The following is a 26,904-nucleotide window of genomic DNA, read 5'->3' as shown; positions in this document are numbered from 1 at the left end:
ATTTTAATTTCGCGATGACAGTAGAACGTCGATTAAAATCTATAATACAGTTTTGGACCGGTCTGTGCGTTTTCATGACGACTGTCCTTGCTCCAATCCCGGAAGTGATGAATTTTCTCCTCGTGAATCAGCTGATCAGGAAACTCGCTGAATGTTGCAAACACAATGTGTTAACCACAAGCAGCTAAAATCACATTTTAACAATGGTCTATTTAAAAGCGGAAGCACATGAGGATGACAGTGATCAGCAGCTCAGTTTTTGACGGATTAATTTGAGCTAACGTGGTTTTGTTTTTGCAATAGGCAGGACTGAATAGCTTCACCAGTGGACATCTGGTAGGTTGCTGGACATTGTGATTGATGGTGGTTGTAATTTGTTGCATTTTCATCAAGTCGATATGGTTAGAATTAGTATGAGGTGTTTGTTCCCCTTTTCTACCCTCCTTAAAGCAATATTGTGCTGCGTGGTTTGTATGTGCTTATTGCAATCGAGTTGAGACTTTTACATATTTGAACAAACTCCTAGCTTTGTTGTTGTCGATGGAATCTAATTTGGGGACTCGACCTTTACACATGCTGCTCATTTCTGTTGAATACCTTATCTGTTCCAGGAGTCCTGTCTGTCTTCACTGATAGAGCCTCTCTGTTGTGTTTGAAACGTTTATAAACACTACACTTCTCTCACTGCAGCTGCTACACCAGGCACAGAAATGATTGCTGACTACTTTTCCCATTTTTGTCACATTTTGGAAGATTGAAAGGTCATTTCTGTTAAACACTGTGACTGTAATTTGGAAGAAAAAAACATTAATAACATCTAATTGAAATTTCTTAAGTTCTTTGTAATGTTGAGTTATTGAGTGTTAAAAACTGGTATGTTTATCTAGGTTTGAAAAACACAACACTTTTACTGTAGTGGTTCTCAAGAGGCCAGGGCCCACTTTCTTTCTTCTGCTGAACACAAAGGAAGATATTTTGAAGAATGTCAGTAACCAAACAGTTAACTCGTCCCATTGACTTTTTTTCCTACTATGGAAGTCAATGGGACCAGATAACTGTTTGGTTACTGACATTCTTCAAAATATCTTCCTTTGTGTTCAGCAGAAGAAAGAAATTCATACAGATTTGAAACAACTTGAGGGTGAGTAAATGATGACAGAATTTTCATTTTAAAATGAGCTATCCCTTTAAATCATCTCGGTAGTTTGCTGAGGCCCCCTAGTGGGCCCTGGCCTCTTGAGAACCACTAATGAGTTATATTAAAATAGCCAAACGTAATCAAAATGCGTACAAATTCTGCATAACATTTAATTAACCTAAAGGGAATTTTCAGATCACACGTGATTTCACAGCGTTTCTGTGCCTGAAATGTAATGAAGTCAGTCATTGTAACCGCCCACTTACATGTTTAAACTGATGCTGACATCTGTGTATGTATGCCTGCTAAAAATGACAGAGGTCACACTACAGTTTCTCTGTCTTTCAGTTCAAAATTTGTCAGTGAAGCAACATCATGGATCCCTTGGGAGCCCGTTCCCAGTTTGTGGAGGTCCAGAGCCTCTACACATGGGACCAGCTTCAGGGAGTCCAAGATGAGGTGGATGGAGAAAACCTCTTAAGGGAGGAGGAAGACAACCTGACAAATCATGTCAACTCCTTAACGTCCCCTTTCCCTTTCAGACAAGACATCAACAGCAAGATTGTACTATTGTGAGTGTTGTTTATGCTGCTATTGATACTCCCCGAACCTTCTGTTTTTCCTAGATTCTCCACAAACCTCTTCATTTATTTAAGCTCAAATTGCTAAATAGTTTTTTAACTGTAATTTCAGCCTTAGCCCAAAAAGCCTAAGCATCAAACTTGTTTCTTTTGCTCTCTTAGTTTAATCGTTTAATAATTTAATATTTTTTTATTCCTCTGCAGTTTGCACCCAGTGTGCTCTTTGCATCAGTTATTTGCACCAGATCTTTACTGCTTTAGTCATTCCCTCGTGCGCACAAATCCCCCTTATAGCTCAGTCACATGCAACCATCTGAGAAGTCCTTTTTGCTGTGCTTTCTGACTGATGTAGCTGTGTTAGGGCAGGATCAAATTCATAGTTTCTCTTTTCTAAGAAAGGGGAATTTTTTTTGCATGCAACTTCTCTATGAAGTCCATTTCAGAAAACCAGTCCTTCTGGAAGTTCAGGCAGGAAAATAATTTAGCAGTGCGCATTGGTTTGTGCTTGCAGGATTTGTTCATAGTGACTTTATGCTTTCATTCATCGGATTTGCATGCAACTGCAAAACTTTTTTGTTGTTTGTGATCATTTTCACACTTAATAACATTATAAAAAACTGTTATGTATCACTGTTGTTAGTATTATTTATATACCCTTTTAAGTATGTATTACTGTTATGAGCTTTTATCATTTCAGTTTTAATTTTAAAGTATTAGTAATTTTATGATCATTTGTCATTTTTAGGAGTTCAGTTTTTATTAACTTTAGTGCTGCTTAAACATGAACTTATTTCAGTTAGTTTCCAAGATAACATTTCTACTTTCTAATTTGTTTGTTCTCAAGATGCAGACCAGTAATGTTTTCCTAAGGCATGTTTATAAAAGCTACTTAAATGTACTAATTAAACGAAGGACTAATCTTAACCTAAGCTGTGTTTTTGAAGCCTGGCCTTTAATTTAAATTTTTTTCTAAGTTTAAGTCTGTTTCTCATTTAATTTCAGCTTTATTTCAGTAACCAAAAATGATTTAGAATGGTTTTAGTTTACAACATACAACAATACTGTTATTTATATGCTATATTTGTACTCATATTTTTCTTACCGTATATTTTTTTCTGGATGTTCTTATATGTTGTGTTATATCATCCCCTCATTTTACAGCAATGGAGATGTGGCATTTTTAAACTGCACTGCAATCGTCAATACCAGCAATGAGACCCTAACGGACAAGAACCCCGTATCAGACAGTATCCACAGATATGCCGGGCATGAACTACGGGATGAACTACTCAAACTGAAAGGTAGAGGGCGCTACTTGGCTACCAGATGAAGAACTGTTACATGTCATGTATCTAACTATGATCTTAAACTTATAATATTATTAAGTGCTGTTTGTTATACAGTTTTGGCACAGATCTTATCTCATCATTTTGTTGGAGTGTAAATGATATGGCTGTGCTAATATTTTTCCAGGATGTCGGACTGGTGAGGCAAAAATGACAGAGGGTTTCAACTTGGCTGCACGCTTTATCGTTCACACAGTTGGACCCAAATACAAAGCCAAGTACCGGACAGCTGCAGAGAGTTCTCTATACAGCTGTTACAGAAACGTCATGCAGTTTGCCAAGTAAGCTGGATCATTGCAACACATTTTTTTGAGTCAAATGTTATATATTCTGACTTTATTATAAGAAGTAAATATGCTTAGTTTTCTGTCAGTCATTCTCTAAGATCAGACACTAAAACAGTTCAAATGCAGTCATTTTAGGATAAACTCATCTTGAGTGGTGTAGCAGTTCCCATGGCAACAATGCGTTTATTAAAATTACTTTAATGTTCAATACTTGATGATTCAAATAATAAACCTTCTATGGTTTTGGAGGAAAGGAAATGATCTAAGATTTAGATTCCAGCTCTGAGTACGTAATATTTTGGGATTTTGACCTCACCATTGGTCCTTAGCTAAAGATAAACGCCACTCATTTATTGTTTAGGAATGAATGTCTGTCAAGTTTAACAGAAGGTGTTGATGACAGTAATGCTTTATTATGCAAACTACATGTCATCAAAGACACTGCTGTCTGCTGCTGCTATATGGAAAAACTTTTCTTTCTTTTTTTACCAACTAACTGACTGATGTAAACCATGTATAATTGAAGTCAATAGAACATGTTTTTGTGTATGTTGATCGTGTTTCTGTCGCAGGGAACATGCCATGGTGTCTGTGGGTTTGTGTGTGGTCAGCACAGTCAAAAGGGCATATCCACTGGAGGACGCCACACATATAGCTTTAAGTAATTTACTTTTACTTGTCTTGTATTATATAAAGTGCATCACATGTGAGTCCTTTCTAAAGAAATTCAGAATGATCTTATCAAACTGTGAACATTTTATTTTTCCAGGGACTGTTCGTAGATTTCTAGAGAACCATGGTGAAAACATTGAGACAGTGGTGTTTGCTGTTTCGGATGTTGAGGAGGTGTGTGTTTCATTTTCACTGTTACGCAACAGACTCTACCCTTTAATTCTCAACTGTGCTCTCTCGTATTATTATGAAATTTTTATTTTAAGACCGATTTTTGTTGTGTTTGTGGGTGAAACTGCTGTAAGCTGAGTGTGAACTACATCATAATGCAGTAGAGATTCATGCGTCTCTTTTCAACAGCTGCAAAATGTTCCTGCTTGTTTAGTATGTGTATGTATGATTGATTGACTCTGGATGTGTTTGTAATTGATTCTGTTTTCCAGCCAGTGTACAGGAAGTTAATGCCGTTGTATTACCCACGCTCAAAGAAAGAGGAGAGAATCGGTCTGCCTTTCCTCCCTGCCGACATCGGCAATTCTGAGGGGGAGCCCGTGGTCCCAGAGAGACAGATCCGCATTGCTGAAAAGCCTGGAAATCTAGAGGGTGAGCTCAAATAATTGTTCAATGTAACATTTTTATATCTTTCAGATAAAATCTTTTTAATTTTTGAAAGAAGTCTCTTCTGCTCACCAAGGCTGTTTTTATTTGATCAAAAGTAAAGAAAAAGTAATATTGTGATTTTACAATTTTAAATAACTTTAACTGTTTTAACATATTTTAAAATGTAATTTATTCCTCTGATGGAAAATCTGAATGTTCAGCAGCTATTGGTCACACAGTGGTGGTCACACTACACTTTCCATTCCATTGTCTTCCATTCTTAGCATACACATGCCAATTACAAAGTTTGGTGAACTTTGACCTTCGAATTCAGATCACGTGAAGACATGTGACCAATAAAAGATAGATTAAGCCAAGGCTCATCTCGGCTGAATAAAAAAACACACTCATTTTTGCAATAAAGTACAGTAGATTGTATATCAAATTTTTATTTATTTATTATTTATGTGATCATGGCTTTACTCGAGTTTTATGTGTCCCATGATCTTTCAGAAATGATTCTAATATGATGATTTGGTGCTCAAGAAACATTTCTTATTATCAATGTTGAAACTATTAATATTAACATTAACATGTAATATTTTTGTACTAATTAACATGTAATAAAAGAACAGCATTTGTTTGAAATAGAAATTTCTATTTACTATTTTCTAGAGATGAACCGAACACAATTTTCTTGGCCGATTCCGATTTTTCATTGATTTTGACCTGCCGATACCGATTTTAGCCGATTCCGATGTCATTTTTTCTAACCACTTTACAGCACACACAAATATTTATTTTCTATGTGTATATATATATTTTTATAAAACATATATACATAGTACATAGTATACTTTTACCCAAACTGAATAATACAAGTTTAAATTAGTAAATAAGTTCGAGTCTTCATTTTCTTTTCTGACATGGCCTTCTCCAGTTCTTGTTAAAACACACTAGATATGCAAATTATTTTCATTTTGTGCACTTTTTGTGTGAAAAAGCGACGCTCTTGACGCTCACGCGCTGCTCCTGCTCCCGGTGTGAATGCACTCATTGATTAACATACACGGCGAAAAAAAATATGCGCCACTCGTGGTGTGAAACGGCCGTAATTCACAAGGTTTCCTACATGTGCGTTCCGTGTGCACCTGTGATGCTGATGTTGCGCGATGTTAATCATGCGGCGCCCTAGTGCATTTGACCGGCATAAAATCGGCATATGTCAGATTGACCGGCTGGTCGCAGGTCATGGCCGATCACGTGAAAATCTGCCAATTCACCAGCCGATCACCAGCGCTTGTCACCAGTATCAATCGGTTAATTTCTATTCTATTTACTTTAAATTTCTTTACTCTAAATGTCTGTAATGTAAATGTCTCTATAATACTGTTACTTTCATACTAAAAAATCTTACTGGCCCAAACTTTTAAATGGTTTCGTATATTTCTTCAGATTAACAAACAACCAGTAATAAAGCATGTTTGCCACAAAGTTTGGAGAACATTCAGTAGCCTACTGTAAATGGGATTTTTTTTTTTTTTTTTTTTTTTTTTTTTTTTTGCTGTTGCAGATAATATATTCTGCAGCAATATATTTAATTTACAGCATGGAAAAACAATTGTCTCCCAATAGTGGGATAGATTAATGATTATGAGCAGCATGCAGCAGATCTAGCTGTTGAATGAGACATTTTTTCCTTCCTGGCTATTCATCTTGTCCTGTTGTGGCTGGGTGTTTCATGAGTTCAGATCAGCTGGAACAGCCTCTTTGTCCCACAACAGGTGCTCTGACTATAGCAGCAGAATCTTCAGCTTTCTGACAGGCCCGGTGTGGATACAGCTACCGTCTAGTGTGTGCGTGTATAGGCACCAATGTTAACATGCCTACATGAGACTGAGTGTATGTTTGGCTTACTTGCTTGCCATAGCACTCCGAACACAAGTGTATATTTATTTGTTAGTGGGAGATTAAACTTGTATATTTGTTGGCTTGCCATTATTTCAAGCCTATATCATGTGGACTGTGAGCCAGCTGTGTTAAGGTGATCAAGTCTCACTAGAGCTGTTGATCCAACTCAAACAGGCCACATAAGCCAGGTCCCATGTCAATAAACACTGCACTTTCATGCCTGTCTTAGAATGCTTTAAACCAGCACGTGGGAAGGCAGCCCAAGTTCTGTTAGCTTTTTCTAAGTTAAGGTCATTTAATATTCTGCTTTATCAGTCTCGCTTCTATATGTTTGCTTGAGCTACTCCGAATGACAAGTTCTAAACAAACACGATCGCTTAACCAAACTTGCCTCTGCATACTGAAGTGGCACAACAGCTTTCAGACTTCCCTGACTCCTATGAAGTTTAGGGTGAATTGTGTACCTTCTGTGCCATTGTGCCCAACTTAATGAAAAGTTTCAAAGTGCTATTGCTCAGCTAGACATTATAGGCTGATACTTCTGCGTCAGACGCTGTAGGCTACGCGTTGGGGGTACGCCGAAGGGTACACATGCTACACACTGCCTACGATTTAGCTACGGTGTGAGTTTGACGCAGAAGTATAAATTGGGCTTAAGTCCAACACTAAACTCACACCATTGGTTGAGCCACTGTTTCAGGCTTTTTGGGTTGCTCAAACAAACAGAAACAGAACAATGTTTTTAAAGGTCCACAGTGTTTACACTTTATTTTAAAAAACCTGATTCATTTGCCTTCTATATTCAAATGTTTTGAATGATGACGGTTTTCTCAGGCACTCAACCTACAAAGCTGTTAGTTTAATGTCTCTTGCATCACTCCGCATTCTCTTATTCGCACATAGCATTTTTTTAAAAATGTATTTATATTTTAGTTAAGTAGCCTTATTATACCTATAAAAAGGGGTATAATGCTTAGTTAGCTGGTCATTATAGCAAAATGAATCCCAGATGGTGTGATCCGGAACCTGCCCCCAAACATTAAGCCCCTTACTCAACAAACTTGGGAATGGAATACCACAAGGTTCGATGTTGGGCCTTTTCTAAAGCAGATTATGTGCAGTACAAAAAGTTTAGTATGCTACTAAACTTTGTCACATCTGTTTTATCATGATTTATTTAATAAATGTCCTGTTACTTATTGCTATCTTGGGTTGGGCCAAAACTCTGCTGAGTTTTTTTTATGAGGATAAGAAGTGTTTGTTCTTATACAGTCTTACTGAAAGACATTAAAGGACACATTTTTAATGTTCGTAACCCGGCTTTGCCGCACCCTGTCACTGATCTGGCTGATCTCTTCCTCATACATGCCCTTTCATCATTGTGATGCAGGTCTGCTTGTCATTCTTAGAGTAATATTAAAGACAGCAGGTGACTTGGCCTTCACTAATGCAGCCCAGCTCTTATGGATTAGTCTATGAAGCCATGTAGAGGTCTCAAAGCATGCCTCAAAGCACCACACACTTCCCTAATCTGCCTTCTCCAGTTTTTCTTTTTCTGCCCAGTTCCCTTATTGGCCATTTAATTTTTTCTGTCTTTATGCTTTCTGTTATTCATGTTCTTATTACCCTCGCAAAAAGCTGTGCTGTATACCATGGAGCAGTGATGGTTTCAGATGGTAATGCCATGATATTCATTGCTTTCTGGTATTTACACTATAGTCCAATTTTCTTTCTTTTTTTAAAAACGTTCATCTTCCTTTCCTTCATTTGGAGTGTTATGGATATATTTATATTTCATTGTTTACAATTTCCTTTTTTGATTGTCTGTCACAAAGTTTAATGTCACATTGCGGTGACGTGCTCCTGAAATCCAAATAAATTTCAGCTCGAAGCCAGCATTGGTGCTCTCTGGTTCAGTGAGGCCAAAGATAAAATGACCGTATGTTGCATTACAAAAACAGAATCTTATTCTTTCCTTCAACATACTGTAATGATTCTGGCCAAATATAATCTTCAGGAGACATCTGTGTCTAATAAGTCCTGATGACGTCTCACTGTAGGTTTGCTAGCAGCTGACTGTTTGGCTGTGATCCTCTTATTTACCTGTTAGTGTCTCTACCATTCTGTCAAAGATGTTTCTTTCATTTCTGGCTAAAGAAATAAAGACTGACATGTGACCATGTGGTTGAGCTGAGGAAATAAGAAAAAGTTTTGTTTGTTGTTCAGACTGGACTTTCTTTTCAAGTCTGTTCAGATATGTCTAAGGTTGGCCCGTATTGGAGATTTGGCAAACACATGTAAACAAGAATAACAGATGAGGATTATTTTTATGTTTTGCCTGGCTGTGTATCACACACACCACTTGGCTTTCCCAGCTCTAATTGAGGGTGGGAGGCCACGTCTGGTGGAATGTACCACATTGTAGTGCTCATTGAACCTGGTAATGTTCATTCCAAGTGTTGTTGTTTTTTATCACAGCAAATGCATTTGTGCTTCAGCACACTTTTATGGCGCATAGATTTTTAAATATTCAGAACTTTGTTTTGTGCACGAATACATGGTAATAAGTTCATAATACTGATATTAATCTAATTTCTGCAGATGACTCCGGGGATGATTCATTAGAATCCGATCTGGGGCTGGTAGGAAATCATGCATTTGCTCGTATGGAAGGGGATGTGGATAAGCAGCGTAAACTCATCCTTCAGGGCCAAATTTCGGAAGCTGCTCAGCAGAAACAGCACCAGAGGAAGTAAGATGTCTTGTTGTTGCATTATAATGTTGCCTTTTACAACTACCATATTTAACGAAACCCCTTACAAATATTTACCATATTAGGTTCTATGAAAATACTGGAGTTATTAACAGTACTGTACAGAAGTAGGCCTGGGCGGTATGACGTGTTAAACATTTAAGATACTTTTTTTTTTTTATGAAATAACCCTGATATAAAATTATTCAAAATGTGATTGGTCATACTACCCACCCCTAGTAAGAAGCTTTTAAAAGCCATCATGTTTAATTACTTTTTTAAAGTCACCACAGTTTTGCTGTCCTACATACGGTGAAACTTTGGTTATCATGGCAAATGTTGGAGACACTGAAATCTTGGCAGAACCAACAGCATCCTAACAACTGTCAGCCATGTTTAGCTATATATATATATATATATATATATATATATATATATATATATATATATATATATATATATATATACATATACAGCATTTATGTTTCATTACAGACATATTGATATTAGAGAACTATATACTCGTATGTTTGTTATTTGTACATCACTGCAAATTACCTAGATGTGACGTCTTAGTTTTGGGTGTCTTTACAGCTATAACCGCTGGCTTTGCAGAGCTCGTGCAGAGGACCTCTCAGACATAGCAGCATTAAAGGCACTATATCAGACCGGTCAGTCTTTCTCTCTTTGAGTGTCTTTCTTGTATTTAAAAAAATGTGTGCTTTAATTGTAAAGCTGTCGAAATGTAATTTAATTTAATTGAAATTTAACACAATAACTTTAGTACAGTCAATTAAATAAATAAATAAATAGCATTGATGAATTACCTAATTTAATCATGCCCTCTGACCCATATGTACATTTCATAATAAGGGATTTTCTCAAAAGCAAAGCATGTTTTTTATTTTTTTGTAATTCATGCAAGGTTTTAAGGTGCATTTTTGAGTTTCTTAAAATTAAACATTTAGTTAAATGGCATATCAATTAATTTGATTAAAATATTTAATCCTTTTACAGGCCGAGTTCATGCATGTCGGTGTTATTGTAGTAGTATGAAATGGTCTTTGTTTGGTCACATGTTCTCTTTGTGTTGCTGTATCTCTGTATATCTTTATGCACATGTGGACTTTGTGTTCTCTCCATCTGTGTGTTTGCACTCTGGGCAGGAAACCTTTGTTCTGCCTCATTGAGCTCAACATCAGGGGTTCTGTAATCCATTTCTCTCGTTTCACAATTTCAGGATAAAAAATAGCCACCAAAGTAACGGTTTCTGTGTTGATAAATATTCATCGTCATCTATTATTTTTTGCTTACCTCCGATAGCGTCAAAGCTAACTTTCTGAGTTCAAAACTTCATGTGAATTTACCACAGACTGTACGCATTCTGTTTGTCTTGCTAAATTAAATCTTTAATTTCTTCTTTTAAACCACAGAGCAATACTACTTGTATATAACTGAGTATCTTAAACATGCATGTTCACTGTGCCATGTGAGGATGGACTATATTAAAACATATGGCTAGGCACATCCAGATGTTTCTCATACTAAAATGCAAAACCTTGATTTCAATACATATATACATAACTCTTTCAGTTCTGCAGGATGAGTTCGTTAAACAGGGTGAGGCTGAAATGTCTAACGCATTTCTTCAGATATGCTGAATATGAGAATGCTGTCAGCAGAGGGAAAAAACTAGGGAGCCGTGTCCCTCCTGACCATCTGCACAGCGTTTGAGGCTCATTTAGGGTTAGGGACTCAGACACCTTTTACAATGGCTGCGAGGAAACATCCTTTCATAATATAGCTCTGTCATGAATCATGATGCATTTTTCTCATTTTCAGGTGTTGATATGTGTGGTAGAACGGTCATGGTTATTGTCGGCAGGAATATTCCAGTTACACTTATTGATATGGAGAAGGTAAAAGAGAAAATTCTCATACTTTCATTTGTAATGTTCTATGTATGGCAGGAGAAAATCGAGTTGACCAATTGCCCTGTATTGAGGATATCTTATAGTACCCAATATTTACTTGCCAGATTTAACAACAAATGCTGCCTAACCAGGTGAAAGGTCAACCTACATAAGGGTTTAAAAGAATGTTTGGGTCTAGATATTTATTTAGATTTATAAGATTTTGATTTGAGATCTGCATTTAGACTGAAAACGTTTATTTTAATTTATTTCCCGGTTTAAAGATTGTCTAATTAAATATTTACTACACAATAAATGCAAATGTCTAAAATGTGAAAAATTTGAGCGCACATGTAAAAATGTTTATTTAAAGGATTTGTTCAAAAACTATTTTGTTTAAATCCTGTCATTTTTGTACTCCCACTTATATCAGACCTGTATGACTCTTTTTTTTCTTTTTCTGTGGAACACAAAAGGAGAAATTGAAATGACATGTAGTTGAGTAAATGTTGACTGCATTTTCGAGTGAACTGTTACTTAAAGTAAATCTTGTGAACACAATAATTATGTCAGATTTAGCAACAAAAATTCCATAAGTTTTTTTTACATTTGGCATTCCAAAATATATTGTGGCAGTTTCTCTGCATTAATATGCTCTGTTTATACTATGGACACTACACACATAATAACCATATTTTGCAGACAAAAGTGAACTAAATCTGACAAAAAGCCAGAAATTAGCTAAATCTAAGAAAACCACCTCCTGAGGATTTACTCATTTGTAAAAACGGTGTTAAAAATAGATGAGTTTGAAAAAGAAAAATGCAGAAAGATTTATGTAGTGGGTAAGATTAGGGTTAGGTTATAGCTTAGTATTTATAACTGTATAACAACAATGAAAGTCTATGCAACGTCCCCATTTACATAGCTAAGTTAACGTGTGTTTGTGTGTTAGGCTTTGCTGTATTTCATCCACGTGATGGACCATATCACAGTGAAGGAGTATGTGATGGTGTATTTCCACACACTCACCGGTGAACACAACCACCTGGACACGGACTTTCTCAAAAAGCTCTATGACATTGTGGATGCCAAGTAAGCATTTCTGTTCCATTAGAGATACTACAAACCACACACGTTTCCTGCTCTCTATGAACTTACAATGTTTTCGAGATGACTTGACCCAGTTTTTGGCTGAGGTATTCTTTCAAACCATAACTCACAGACTTCCATGGAAAAGCTAATCACAGTTTCATATAAATACTGGCTTGGTTTTTATGAGCTTCTTGTGCCAAACAGTACTGTCTCCTGAAACCCCAAAACACCACATATGTTGTGGTAATCATAAGGGAATGTCTATATCTTGGGCTTCCTGTTCGATGAATGTCATGAAGATTTATATACAGACGATCAACCCTTTTGTAGGTTATTACCAGCTTGGAAAGAAGTTTGAAGTAAATCCACACAACGAATCATGTTTCCTCTGATAATTCAGAGAAACAGCAGGTAAAACACTCTAATTTGGTGCTCAAATGTGTCTGAGTTGATTGGTTTCACTAAGGAAAGTGAAATAATATTCCTTTTGCTCAGAGCACTTTGGGAAATTTCGAGGGGGCTTCTGGTTATCAAGGTTAGAACACTGAGAGCGATTGCAATGACTTTGACACCTTGTAAATCTAAGGTCTCAATGTTCTCCTCTCATCCATCGAATGAGAAAATCAGCAAACTACCACCAGAGGCCCACACTTACATGGATGTAGCACCACGGAATGGCGATTTGTTCTTTTAGTCGAACAGACCTCATGATTGTGGTTTTCCTGGCTTAGCAGAGGAGTTCGAGTCTTTGTTGAAAGTCAAAACCGTGGGAGGTGATTGGTAGGTCAGGCATTCGTCATTTATTCGGGGGGACACTCTCAGCACGCAGGCAGAGGAAACCACAGTCTTGAAATAAAAAGCAGAAATGCTCTCCAGCTCCAGTCCCTCACACTTTCCGTACATGGTGGAGATCAGCGTGACTCATAACTCTGAGAGCCAGGCCAGTTTGACTCGTGTCATTTATTATGAGGTATCAGCAGAGCAGAGCAGAATTGTATTATTTATCTTTACAAGATATTGGTCTAAGAAAGTGTTTTACAGTCATAATTCATGAGCGAGAGTGGTTGAGTCTATAATGGTTCTGCAAGCAATCACGGACATATTTATAGGTGATGCTATCACTCCCTGTGACCCCCTGTTCATGGGTTTTGGACTGGATGGGCTGTGTCCATCGTGGGAAAGGGGAAAGGTTGACAGACACGTCCCTCACGCTTTTCGAACACCCCTCCGCTTTTGGCTGTCCATATCTCTATTCATCTGTGTGTTTTGGACAACGGCGTGCGGCTTGGACGTTGCTTGCCCCGGCTGGACTTGATTCACCAACTTTAGCTCGTTCCTAAAAAATGCACTTTAGCTCTCTTGCTAATGGGTTTATTGTTTTTGTTAAGGCAATAATCATTTCAAAGCCCAGTGCACCAGAGGAATTCACTGTTTGTGTAATAAGTAATTGGTTGGATGTGTTGATAATGTTTTTAAAACCAGGTTTTACTTTGTGCTTTCAGGTTTAAGAAAAACCTAAGGGCTTTCTACTTCGTTCACCCGACGTTCCGCTCCAAGGTAAATGTAATCAATTCATCAACTTGGATGTAAGTCCATTAAAGGCAGCACTAGATGTTCATCTCATTTTGAGCTTTTCTTTCCAAGCTTGTACGGGCCTATGGCCTCATTCACGGTGGTCAACTCCACATGTTTCGCATTGACTAAGAAAGACTGTGTATGCGCCTGCGTGTAACTGAATATGTTGAAAAGCGTTTTTGAGACCACATTGAGATTCATGATGTGTCCGCACTAATTGTGCCATAGTGTTCCACAGAACCTATTCAGGTAATTGAAGTGCTTATGAGAGCACGTTGCCTCTGCCAGGCTTTGCTTTCATTTGCGAAATTATTCAACGATTATGCTTTGTGCACTCCAAATGTAGAGGAACCTCGGCAATTAAGTGTCAAATAATTGTTTAATTTAAAATGCATCCATTTCAGTCAGAGAATGCTCAAGCCTTATAACAATCCCAGGTGTGAAATGTGTTTAGGCCTTATGGATGAGTCATTGGAGTAACTGCAGAAAACACAGACTACAGCAACAGCTTTAGGAGCTGCAGAGTTTGCACTTAGCAATTAAACATAATTTTTTTGCACAACTTCACCAATTCTGTAGTTAATTTTCCTGTAGAGTTAAAAGATTTACATTTCAAATAAATGCTGTTCTTTTGAACTTTCTATTCATCAATGAATCAAAGAATACAGAGATTAAAGAAGTGTCCTGTTTTGTACCCTTTTCATGGAGAGTTCCATCTCTGTCCATCTAAGGCTTTTATTTGTGATTACCATCAGGTCTCTACGTGGTTCTTCTCGACTTTTAGTGTATCAGGTCTTAAAGAGAAAGTCCATCACATAGAGAACCTGCAGCAGCTCTTCACCTGCATCCATCCTGAGCAGATCGACATCCCTCCTTTTGTCATGGAGTATGACTCGCGGGTGAGTATTCAGTCCTTTCACACACGCTTCAGTCTTATCCTCAAAAACCTTTTCCACACTACAATTGTCCATTGAGGATAAACAGTTACAATTAGAAAAAGAGTAGTGTAATCTCTGTAATAATCTGACCTTTACTAATTCTTTCTGTATTAAATTCTGTCAACATTTATTCACAATGTTATTCAAAACCTTACCGGTAATTACTTTCTTCTCTGGAACACCTAAGATACATTTTTATTTGGTTACTCTCTTCCATGTAATTACAATGAATATGAAGCACCATAAAAGTGGTCTGTACAACTGTATTTATGTTCTAAGTCTTCTGAAGCTATATAGTAGCTTTGTGTGAGGAACAGACTGAAATTTTATTATGTTTGAGACCCATCTGCATGTTACTAGCTTATGAAAGGAACAGTGGCACGCTCCTTCCATCCGTAGAGCTAAGGTCTACTCCTTGGGCAAGAGTGAATAACCCTGAAGCGTCCCATATTAGGGTAACAGTTGTATATACACGTTTTTGTATATGGGTTTTTGTAATATAAATTAGATCAGTTATTTTTATCGGTATACCCAGAAGGCGTTGGCTAAAAGTCAATCAAGATGAATATTAAATCACGTCTTACTGTTTTTGAATCTCTAACAAATGGTCACTCAGCACTAGATCTGCATGATTAATCATTAAAAGATTTTGATCTCGATTTAAAGACAGACGCAATCTACAGACGCAATCTAAATCCTAAATGGCAATGATTTGGTTCTATTAAACCTTAAACCCAAGCCAGTATGATCACAGCGGAACATTCAAATCTGTGTTGACGCTGCCACTGATCCAGAGAGAGAGCAGTTGTCATGTATAGGTCTGAAACAGCTTCTCAAAAAGTCATCAGAGATGTGTAACTTTGCTCACAGCTGATTGTTCCAATTTCAGTTTGAGATCTCTTGCCCAGAACATAACCTGTCCTGGAGCAGGTTAGCCGTGAACTGTAAGTTACTATGGTGATGAACACCGCTAAAAGCAGAGCCACTTTCATGTGGGGGAAATGGGGGAAATAATTATTTGATCCCCTGCTGATTTTGTAAGTTCGCCCACTTACAAAGAAATGAAGGGTCTATCATTTATATGGTAGGTTTATTTTAATGGATAGAGACAGAATATCAACCAAAAAATCCAGAAAAAAACACATTATATATAGGTTGTAAATTGATTCGCATTTCAGTGAGTGAAAAGTATTGATTAGTATATAATAAGTGTAACAATAAGTGTTGATGCACAAGTACAATAACAACGAGTTGGACAAATATCTTGTAATTTAATGGAAAGAATGTGAGTGGCGCGGCAGGATATTGAGCATGTCGTAGCTGGAAGCCACCGGTGTGCGTACACTCATAGAAATAATGTGCTCAAATTTTAGGACAGCTGTGTCATCTGTCAGACCCCCTTTAATAATCTCCATTACTCAAATATTGTAGTACAGCTGTATAGTTTAGTAAATGTAAACTGGTTTTAAAGTCAGTGGTCCGTTAAGTTCTGTTTATTGTGGGAGGTTTCGTAACTATATCAACCCCTTCTCCATTGCCACATTTTGCCAGACATTTTAAATGCTTGGTATAAACACTTGGGTAAGGGTGACGGATAAGATGTTTGTTGCAACGCTATTAAAGACATTTCTTAAAATTTTCCTCCCTCAGGGATAGCTTAAGTCAGACTACTTAAGAGGTATCATGCAACCGGGTCCAGAACCTTAACCCTCGTCCGCTCCTCCCGTAACTGTAACAAATCCGGCCGGGTCAAAATTAACCAAAGCCCTAAAATAATACATATTTATTGTAAATGTGTTAAAATCCAACCATTTCATATATGTGTGCAGTCTGCATTGTTTCGATTTTAAATTGAAAAAAAAAGGGGGGCCCCCTCAGAATTTTTTTTAATTAAAAATGAATTACCATAGCATCTTACATTATCAACAAATTACAAAATGAATGAGATCAGTTCAGTATACGAACAACAAACTATATGAAATTAACCCTACTTTGCAAAAAAAAAAAATATAGTTCCATCTTTATTTTCAACATGCATACACCAAGCCAAATAGGACATTCTAGAATCGCACACAACCGCTACGTTCCTCATGCCAGAGTCTGGAAAAATAGCCAAGGAAGCTGGCACGGTGCTAAAACACTTACCAACCACCCATTATCTTTTATCATTTAATCTGGTTCATGAAACCGGTCTGAATTATGTATTCATGAATTCGAGTGAAATTTCCAGTGCCCATTGCTTGTTGATATTTTTTTCACCTACTCCTTTAAGATAGTTAATCTTTTCATTAAATGGCGTTTTTAATTATTTAAGTCTCTGGCAACTTTTGCAGAGAACCGGCTCTACTCTGTAATACAAATTCTCCGCACAATCATCCAGGGATCATGTGTTTTTATTTGAGAAATGTATAACCTCATGATGGCTTCTTCATTTCTGTGTTTGTACTTTCTTTGTGTCTGAATTTCAAGTCAAAATAAATGTTTAATAGCCCTGTGTACTAGTACAATGAAGTTATTGCTTGAATGCTTTCCCACAGACTATATACAAATCAAATACAATATCCAATACTACTAAATACAGTGAGCTTATAAAAGTCAGTTCAAAGTCAAAAAAGTTGCTTCTGATGCTTTTAAACATCTTTAGGAAAATTATTCAGCTTCAACATGTAAAAGATTTTCTCAGTGCTTAAGGTAATTGAAATGCGCAACTTGTGACCCATTTTAGACACAATTTTACGCAAATTCTTTAAACTAGTTTCCCTGTATGACCTGTTCTTTAAATGCAGCCTTTAGCACAGTTTTATTTTTGCTCAAGCTGCTATATAAAAATATTTACTTTTTTTTAAGGCCTTAATGAGGTCCTTTTTGTTTTGAAATGGATTGTGTTTGGCTTGTGGAAAGGAGATGCTAAAATAAGTCTCTAAGTATGGGTGGAGGAAAGTCTTTCCCTTCAGACTGAAAGCGACCTCAGCCATGAGAAACTCAGCCGTCGCTCCGACTCAAAGGAACACATCACATTTTATTTCTTAAGATTACTCCTCAACGTCCTATGTGGGATCAGGGTGGCATATTTAAGGAAACGTGGAAACCAAAAATCTGTTAGTTAACTCTGGAATATTCAGAAGACAAATTATGTCTGTAGTCATCTGGCATTGCAGAATCTCATTACTATTATTACGTGTCACTTAGCATGTTTTTCCCTCACGTGGAGAACATTGTGGTCAGTTTGAAATTTTGCGTTTCCTTTGTTACCTCACTGTTGAATCCAAGCAAATTGCTCACACTAATGTAATAAAAATGATTGTCACACAAATGGCAGACATTATCCATGCATTGATTGGATCCATCTGGACTGGACTGGATTATTGAGTTGATTTTTCATCAAGTCATTCCTTAGCTCTTAGTTTTGCAGTTTCAACTACTCCACACCATTTTATTTTATATTTGAAATCTGAAAAACTAAATGATATATCACTGTATGGTCATATAAGATTTGTCCATTCTATATTTTAGATGTTGTTGTTTTTTTGTCCGTTTGTTTTGTTCCTGGGTTTAAAGGGCATTGGATTAAAAGTAAATTAAAGCTAGAAGGAAGACACAAAGGTGAGGCAGCTGTGAAGAATCGATCATGCCACTAATGCGTTAAATGGATGGGCTTTCTCATGCCAGGTGCATGTCGCCCTGTATTTATCTGTTCGCTGAGCAAGAGTGGGGAGTGGGGAGTGGGGAGTGGGGAGTGGGGAGTGGGGGGGGGGGGGGGTTTGCAGGCTTTAATAAGTATGTCGGATTTTTGTTTTCATCCTGTGTTTGGAAATGAAGTCAATTCAAAGTTTAGATCTTCAGATGATTCCACAGAAATCCTCTGTATCGTCAAACACAGGGTCCCTAAGATATGTATCCCAATAGGGAATACTCCACATAATGTTTATGTTGAAAGAAACCAAAGGCTTTAAAGCTTTCCTCTGAAATACAGTTGTACTTGTAGACTCATTTGGACTCTGGTATTTTTCTTATTTCTGGAAACTGTGACTTTGGAGTCTTTCTAGTGGTTATTTTCTTTGGGTCATTTTATGAATGAATATGTTGGTCACTTGAATGGATAAACTCATTTTCTCTTAATGCGTCTTATTTTATGCCAGTATAGCGTGTGTTTTTGGTCTCCATGCCTTAGCCTTGGATTCACTCCTGGACTACCTTGCTCAAGTGTTTCCTGTCATTCTTTGATTACCCAGGAAGTTAATGGGCAGGAGGGGGAATGGCAGAATGAGTAAGCTTTTAATGCCAATTTCACTCCGCGTTCTCTCTCTGCCCATATGAATAGATGCAGTGCCATGGAAAGTCCAGCCACAGTCACCTCAAATAACCCAGTCAACGTTCCTTAAAGCATTGAAAGGCCCCTGAAGGGTTTTTATTTTGGACTCTCACCTCTTTACTGTGTTGGGTAGTAACGGGCTGCGTAATCTAGATTACATAATCAAATTGCAAAAAGTCTTGTAATTGCATGAAATAATTGCATTACAGTTATTTTTATGGATAGCATGATTGTATATTGATTATAATCAGACAACAGCAGTAAAATAGTTTGGTAACACTTTACAGTAAGTTTCCATTTGTTAACTAGTTAACATGAACTAAGATGAATCAATTCTTTCCTTGTTAATATTGTTCGTTAAATTTCATCATTTACTAATACATTGTGAAAATCAAAAATGTTGTCTGTTCATATTATTTAATAGATGAAGAAAAAATAGTTCCACACACTGAAATTGCAGCTCCAAAGAGTTTAAAAGGCGTAACGTTTCGACCAATCAGATCTTCTTCAGGCACATGAAAATTAAGATCTGACTCGTCAGAATGTTGCGCTGTTTGGCAAATAAACTCTTTAGAGCCGCAATTTCAGTGTGCTGACCTTTTATTATATTTCTATATCATTGTTTTACATGTTCACACCTTTTTCGTATTTTTGATTATTATTTGATGGACCTGAGATAACTTGGAATGAACCGTTGCATTTTTATTAACTAACATTAACAAAGGTGTATACCGGTAAATGCTTTAATTAGGAATACATTCGTCAATGTTAATTAATGCATAGTTAGTTAATGACTTTATTTTAAAGTGTTACCAATAGTTTTTGCTGATTGTTAATGTGCTGGTTGGCTCAGAGGCTAAAATATGTTCGGTAGGCCTGCACATGATTTCTGAAGAAAGCAAGAGTGGGAACGGACAGACATGATCCCAGCCTGCTTTGATGTAAAGCTACATAAGAGCCGTCTCATTCCTCATTTGACCAGATACAGAAATCTGAGATGCAGCACTCACATTCCAAAACAATCCACAAAAAACTAATAATGTTTAATGAAATAACTTAAATTGGTACATAAAGCACTTGAACATAATGTTTGCATGTTCTGATGAAACTCAGAAATTCTTTTTTAATTAAAATTTTTTGTTTCATTTTTGTATGTTAATTTTGTCAAATTAAAATGAGGCAAGATTTTTCTTGTGTGTGAATCTAAAAAAAAAAAAAATCTGAATTCATTACCTAAAAAAAGTATAATGTGAAGGATTAAGTTGCGTAATTTTATTTATGACCCTGGATCACAAAACCAGTCACAAGTCGCACGGGTATATTTCTGGCAATAGTGAACAATACATTGTATGGGTCAAAATTATATTTTTTTCTTTTATGCCAAAAATCATTTGGCTATTAAGTAAAGGTGATGTTCCATGAAGATATTTTGTAAATTTCCTACCATAAATGAATAAACAACTTTAAAGGAGATTTTCTCAATGATTTGATTTTTTTTTTTTTTAACCCTCAGATTCCAGATTTTTAAATAGTTTTATCTCGGCCAAATATTGTCCTATCCTAACTAACCATACATCAATGTAAAGCTTATTTATTCAGCTTACATATGATGTATACATTTCAATTTCAAAAAAATTTACCCATGTGACTGGTTTTGTGGTCCAGGGTCACATTTGTGTGAATTGTCAAAAGTACAAAATCAGATTTCAAAAGTGAAAGAAACCCTTGCGCTGAGCGATTCTGGAGCTGGAGAAAACACAAACGCTCCAACTACCTCCTCATTCGAGCTAAAATCACACAACTGTGCTTAACAAAAAAAAAAAGGTTATTATTAATTTCCGGTGCTCTGCAGAATCTCCTTTTGCATTCATTTGACCTGAAGGCCTAAAGCACTTCTGCTAGATTGACCTCACAGCTTCAGGTAGTGAATCATCTGCTGCGCTATGAGTCATACAGTAGCAACAGACGCTTATTAATTCCCAGCACATCACTTTGCACAAGTGCTCATTTGGCTATTGAAATCCTTTCATGCATTCTTCTCCAGAATATCCACAACCTTTACCAAATACTTGCATAAATATTTGCCTACTGGATATTTGTATGTCTATGGTAAATATACAACCTCTTGGTATTTGTCATCTTCATCTCTAGGATGTAGGTGTGTCTTGAGCTTATGCTGTGGTAATAAGAAACCATTTTCCAATTTGCCTTCTGGCTTTTTGGAGCGCATCACTGCCTCCCAGCCAGTCCGTGACCAAACGTGACCTTTACTACTGTTTATCTTTACTCGACTGTGCTCAGGAATATCCTCTCTGCTCTTCCAGGTTAACAGCCCCTATTACTCGGCTCAGTCCTCAGGCCTGTGATGGTGGTCAGATAAACCCAGCACTGAGGAGTTTTCACCGGGCAGACACTCAACCCGATGAACCCGACTCTTGACGAGAACTCCAGATCGAGTGCGTCTCTGCCGTTCCTGACTTGCTACATTTTCTCGGTGACAGTGAGAGACCGTCGATCAATAATGCTGAATAAACACAACCTGCTCTGAAACCTGCTGAACGTGCCACAGACTTGTAGCAAACCTAAATGTCATTGAAGGAACCTCTGGCTTGACCGAAGCTGTTCTTGGACAAGGTATGGGTGTGTGTGGTGCGGATGAAGAGACTGAATTTGACGAACGTACAAAACCAATATTTTGTACCAATGTGAAACACCTACCAGTGCCTGCGTGAATAATGTCTGAATAGCAGAAACAATTCTGGTTTTAATGTCTCATGCCCCATCCAATCATTTGAAAGCTTCATATTTTGCCATCTACAGAGTTGTAGTTTCATTTCATTCTATGTCTGCACAGTCACCAGAAGGAGCGGCATTTTGCTTTTATCTTGAGTCTGTTTTTTTTTCAGTCGCAAGCACTTTTATGGCTATTAAACAAACTTCACTACAGATTCATGAGCTTTGACTACAAGCAACTTGTCCTCTTTTTCTGAACAGATGTGATGTCAGAAAGATTGCTTTGTGAAGCTCTACATCCAGGTTGGCCTGTTGAGATTTCAGTTACCCTATTAATAACAGTACTTTTCTTCTGTTCCTGTCAAAATGGTACATCAGTGTTCTGATGGGTTCACCTTAGGTATACTAATAACGCTAGTGTGTCAGTTTGTATTTTATTTGGTGAAGCTGATTTTCATGCATGACCAAAGGAATCTCGTAGCCTGAGAGCTGATCTCAACGTGAAGCATTGTAAATAGGCAATTGTAGATACTGCAGATTCTGTCTGCTACTATTAATTCTGGTTTGTTTTAGTCAGCCCTTACTGTAGCGGTTCAGTGATTAATGTGCAAAATTTTGTACCGTTTTAAATTAAGTATGACGTATGAATCATGATTATGAAGAGAGTACTATTTGAATAAATGGAATATCAAAATTTTTTGTTATCATTAATTTTTGTATGGGTGTCTTTATTGAATTATTTTCTGTAAAATGCATGATCAGTGTATTTTTAGATTTATAGATGAAATATGAAAATGGGTTTCAAATAAAAGCAGCCTTTTGTTTTCTAATGATGTCTCAACTAAAAGTGTTTTTCTTTGATGCTATATTTAAAACTGTAACTAGATTTTTTTTTTTTCATGTAAAAGAAGAAGAGTGGTTAGTTTTATCATTTGTCAAATTGGGCTATTTTTTAAATAATTGCATAATCTCCCAGAACCCATCAGTTGTGCAACATTTTTTTTTTAATAAATTGAGGTTAAAAAAAGATCATTAATTTTATGAAACACAGGGGACTATAAGATTTCAGACTTGATGATGTTTTTTTTTTTATTATAGAAATAATATTGTTAAAGCTCTTTTTGTAACATTACAGTTTGTGTATGTTGTTTTAAGGCAAACAAAACTCTTACTTTGCAATTCCAAAGACTTGCATTGAATGCAAAATTATTTTTGTGGGTTGAGGGGGAAGTGGTGGTTTTGTCAGAAACCTTTCTGTTCACATGCAACAGATATTAATACTAAATGTTTTTGATGCATGATGTCCACTATAACCTGGATGGATCTTTAAAAAACATTTGAACCATTCAAGCCAGGATGTGATGTTACATCCAAACCAGCAGGGGAAATATTATTACTTGACTTTTTTGTTTATTTTTTATTTATGACAACATAAATGTAACATGACTGATGACAGTGAAGCACCTGGAGTATATCAAATATTTTATTGGACAGATGGGTTACTCTTTTAATATTCATTATATTCTTGTTTTGAACAAAAAAACTAAATTGAATTAGGCTTTTTTAACACAGTCAAAATTGATCCGTTCTAGAGAACAACAAAATAGTTGTCACATTCGTTTTCTCACGCCTCAAGGCAGTATCTACAACCTTGTTTGAAAACGCCTCTATCACCTTTGCATATCTGGCCACGTCAATTCCTTCCCCAATCTTGTGTCTAGTCTAGTGGACAGCCCTTTTCATGTCCGTCCATATATTCTCAGTCGGATTGGTCAAATAGCGCATTGTATACTTCAGTCATGCTGTTTGTTTTTAATCATGTAAGCACTGCTGGTAAAGCAGCAGTCCAGCAGAGTGCCAGTGTCTCTCTGTGTGGCACATGTGGTGAGGAAAATGAATCAGTCTTTAACAGAGCTCTCACCGTGTCTGAGGGGGTCAACTAAGCTGCTCTGAACTGTAACACCTGGACAAGATTGCTTTGGCTTTATACTGTGACTCAGAATGAGTATGACAACAACATCAGGAATCAGCAGGGGTATCTGGGAAATGGAGACATGACACTGTGCTTCTCATCATCATTGGCTGGTCTGCAGCCTCACTTGAGCTGTCCTTAAATAACCCTCCTTACAGCAGTCTTTTAATAAAATACATTCATATATAAATTCAAGTAATTCAGCTACAAAAAAAGAAACATCCTTTTTTCAGGATATTGTATATCAAAGATCATTTTGTAAAATCCAAATCAGCTTTACAGATCTTTTTTTGTGAAGTGTTTTTCATGCTTGTGCAATGAACCATAGACAATTATTGCACATGTATCTGTTGAACAGTCAAGACTAACAGTTTACACACATTGTTGTAACAGTAATGTTATGTCTCAGTTTTTGAATGATTTTATGCACATACAAATAATAACATGTGAAGATATAATAGGCATTGAAGCAATTGAAAGTGAGTTTAGATTCATTCGACATTCTGTTCACAGTGTTTTTCAATCAGTTGTTTTGGAAGCCGTCTAGAACGATAAAGGGAAAATCCACTCGAAATTTAAAAATAGCTCATAGGCCTACTCCTCTTTATGTCATTTAAAACCTGTATGACTTGCTTTCTTTTGTGATGCATGAAAAAAAAAAGCTGTTATGAAGAATGTTGGTATCCAAATAGTTTTGGTTTCCCATTGACTTCAATTGTATTTTTTGTTTATACACGGAAGTCAATGGGAACCATGGATACACACCAACACTCTTCAAAATATCTTCTTTTATGTCCTGCCGAAAGCCCCATGGGTTTGGAAAGACATGAGGACATTTTTTAAATAATATAGCTCTTTGAATGTAAATTATGATCTCATGGTTTTCTTTATCACAATGTTTGCTGACATCCAAATTTATTAATGCATTAACAAAAGCGCAACGATCCAGATTCAAATACACTGAAACGATCAGGTTTAAGCAGAATGAAATTAAACTGATTGATTGCCCTTATAGGCAGCAGAGTGATTAATATATGGTGAATGAACATGGATCAGATGCTAGGTCTGTTTCTTTTATCAGCGCTGGAACTGAAAATGTGACATTGATTATCGCAGAGCATCTGCTTATTGTAGGCCTACTGCTGTTGTCCTGCTGTCGAAGAGGGCAGGAGCGGGTCACTGCTGCGAGTATCACTGCTGCTCAGTGGGGGGCAGCAGTACACATACTACATTTCTGGTTTGTTGCCTCAGAATATTACATTGTTTATCCACACGGATCCATTTATTGTAGAGTTCACTTCTGACTATAAATGTTTCTGGGAAATGACGCAAGGAACGTTTTGGCGCGAAGATGTTTATTTGAAATGCGAGAGCAAGATGAGGAAACTTCATGAAAGTGACGATGACAAAAGCAAACAGTAAAGTCAAGTTTATTTTTAAAAGTCAGAGGCACATATCTTGAAGTCTTGACAGCAACCGAGTATTTCCACTGTTAATGCCAAGGGAAAAAGATAAAAGTTACTGGCCGTATATAGAAAGGTAAGTTATCACTGACTGAACTATTAAAAAGCCAAATGGCTTTTCAGCAAAACACAAACAAAATGAATGAACAATTCATGAAGCAGCAGCACAAATATAAACGTTAACAAAAAACATTATATAGGCTACAAATGTTTACATTAAAAATTACATTTAACTTTTTTTTTTTTTTTTGAAAGCAACATTAATCTAATGGTCATTTGCATTTGACAAAACTAGCCCTGGTCTCCCCTATATAAAATTGCGGAAGATTAATTTGATTATTATAGACTATTATTAGTAGACACAGTTGTCAATTTCACAATGTACTTTCACATTGAAAAAAATGTCTTCCTGAAGACAATCACATGAAACATGCAAAGTCTTGCTCAGTTAGTCTTGAAGACAGCTTGGATTTTGTGACTCAGCGGAGATGGAGAGCGTGTGGGGAGCTTGAGGTTGTGGCTCAGGTTCCTGAACACCATCAAACCAGGGGGAGGTGCAAAGGGGGAGGTGTAATATGATTGTTTCTGAGATGTAATATGATTGTTTCTGAGAAATGCTACACACAAGGTCAAATACCCAGCTTTTAGTTTAGTTTACTCCCCCTTACCCCACCCCACATGTCTCTCATTCTCTCTGTTTCAGCCACAAGAACATCTGGCATCCCTCCCTCCATCTCTCATCTGTTTCTCAGGACCTTGAGATCCTATAAATGGCACCTCTTAAAAGATGTTGATGCAGGCAGTTAGTGTTTGAGCAGCCTGCCCATTTCCTGGCCAGGAAAGACAGTTTGCTTAAGCTGCTTGATTTCTCAGAGGATTGATAAGTTTGCTGCTTGCACCATATCACGCTGAACCCCCGTGAACTTCTACAGCTTTACAGGAGTGCAATGGGAATCTTTTTTTACAGATGCAGCTCAACATATCACAAAGAGGATGTCAAACACACAATAATGTTTATCTTTTCTTTTAACTGCCCCTGACACAGTAGTTATGACCATTACAAACATTATATGAACTACTGTACATACGATTTATAATCTGGGAAACAGACATTTTCATTGTTCCACATATACACAAATTATAGAACTATCTTCCTTTTTCCTCTAAAATGCAGTCTGTCCTGAAAACAACTCTCAACTTAGCAGTTTGATTAATAACTTTGTGGGAGTAAAGTCTCAGTATTCATCTTTTATAGTCTTGTATAAAATTTAGGACTGATTAAAATTTGATCTGACAATAGGCATACAAGTTATGTCGAAACACTCTCCCCAGCATAACAGAAACATGTTTCATACAACACAAAAATGCTGTCCTCTGCGCAGTCAAATGCCCCTTATGCAGAAAGGCTGATAATTTAAAGCAGGGAACTTTCTCTCGGCCATATGCCTCTTATAAATGAAGAGAATTGAAGAGGGAGGATTCTCTAGATATTGTACCGTACTGCTGTAAAGATTGTGCTGTGTGCTGTGCTTTCATTGTTTCCCTCTACATGTTTCTATCAGCACTGTTCCAGAAATCAGTCATTGTTGGCCAGCCATTTTCACTCATTATTGTTT

The 26,904-nt window shown here is 36.9% G+C and overlaps 1 protein-coding gene across 1 annotated transcript; it reads left to right on the top strand.

Annotated features, from left to right (window-relative positions):
* The first annotated feature begins 101 nt into the window (after positions 1-101).
* On the top strand, positions 102-22,873 carry gdap2 (ganglioside induced differentiation associated protein 2). Its single transcript, XM_079619904.1, has 14 exons — positions 102-336; positions 1,487-1,710; positions 2,881-3,020; positions 3,193-3,346; positions 3,925-4,013; positions 4,122-4,198; positions 4,468-4,627; positions 9,137-9,287; positions 9,882-9,958; positions 11,130-11,206; positions 12,156-12,295; positions 13,798-13,852; positions 14,626-14,769; positions 21,445-22,873. Exons 2-14 carry the CDS (start codon positions 1,514-1,516, stop codon positions 21,484-21,486), a joined length of 1,503 nt encoding a protein of 500 aa, XP_079476030.1. The 5' UTR covers positions 102-336; positions 1,487-1,513; the 3' UTR covers positions 21,487-22,873.
* The last annotated feature ends 4,031 nt before the right edge of the window (positions 22,874-26,904 follow it).

The sequence above is a fragment of the Phoxinus phoxinus genome (genome assembly GCF_949152265.1).
Source record: "Phoxinus phoxinus genome assembly, chromosome: 7".
Lineage (NCBI taxonomy): Eukaryota > Metazoa > Chordata > Actinopteri > Cypriniformes > Leuciscidae > Phoxinus > Phoxinus phoxinus.
Note: the sequence above shows the minus strand (reverse complement) of the source record. Positions and strands in the feature narration are given on the sequence as shown.

Coding starts and splice junctions, on each gene's coding strand:
- gdap2 (XM_079619904.1), top strand. CDS start 1,514: ATGGATCCCTTGGGAGCCCGTTCCCAGTTTGTGGAGGTCCAGAGCCTC. Junction 3,021..3,192: donor TGAACTACTCAAACTGAAAG/GTAGAGGGCGCT, acceptor ATATTTTTCCAG/GATGTCGGACTGGTGAGGCA. Junction 4,014..4,121: donor CGCCACACATATAGCTTTAA/GTAATTTACTTT, acceptor TTATTTTTCCAG/GGACTGTTCGTAGATTTCTA.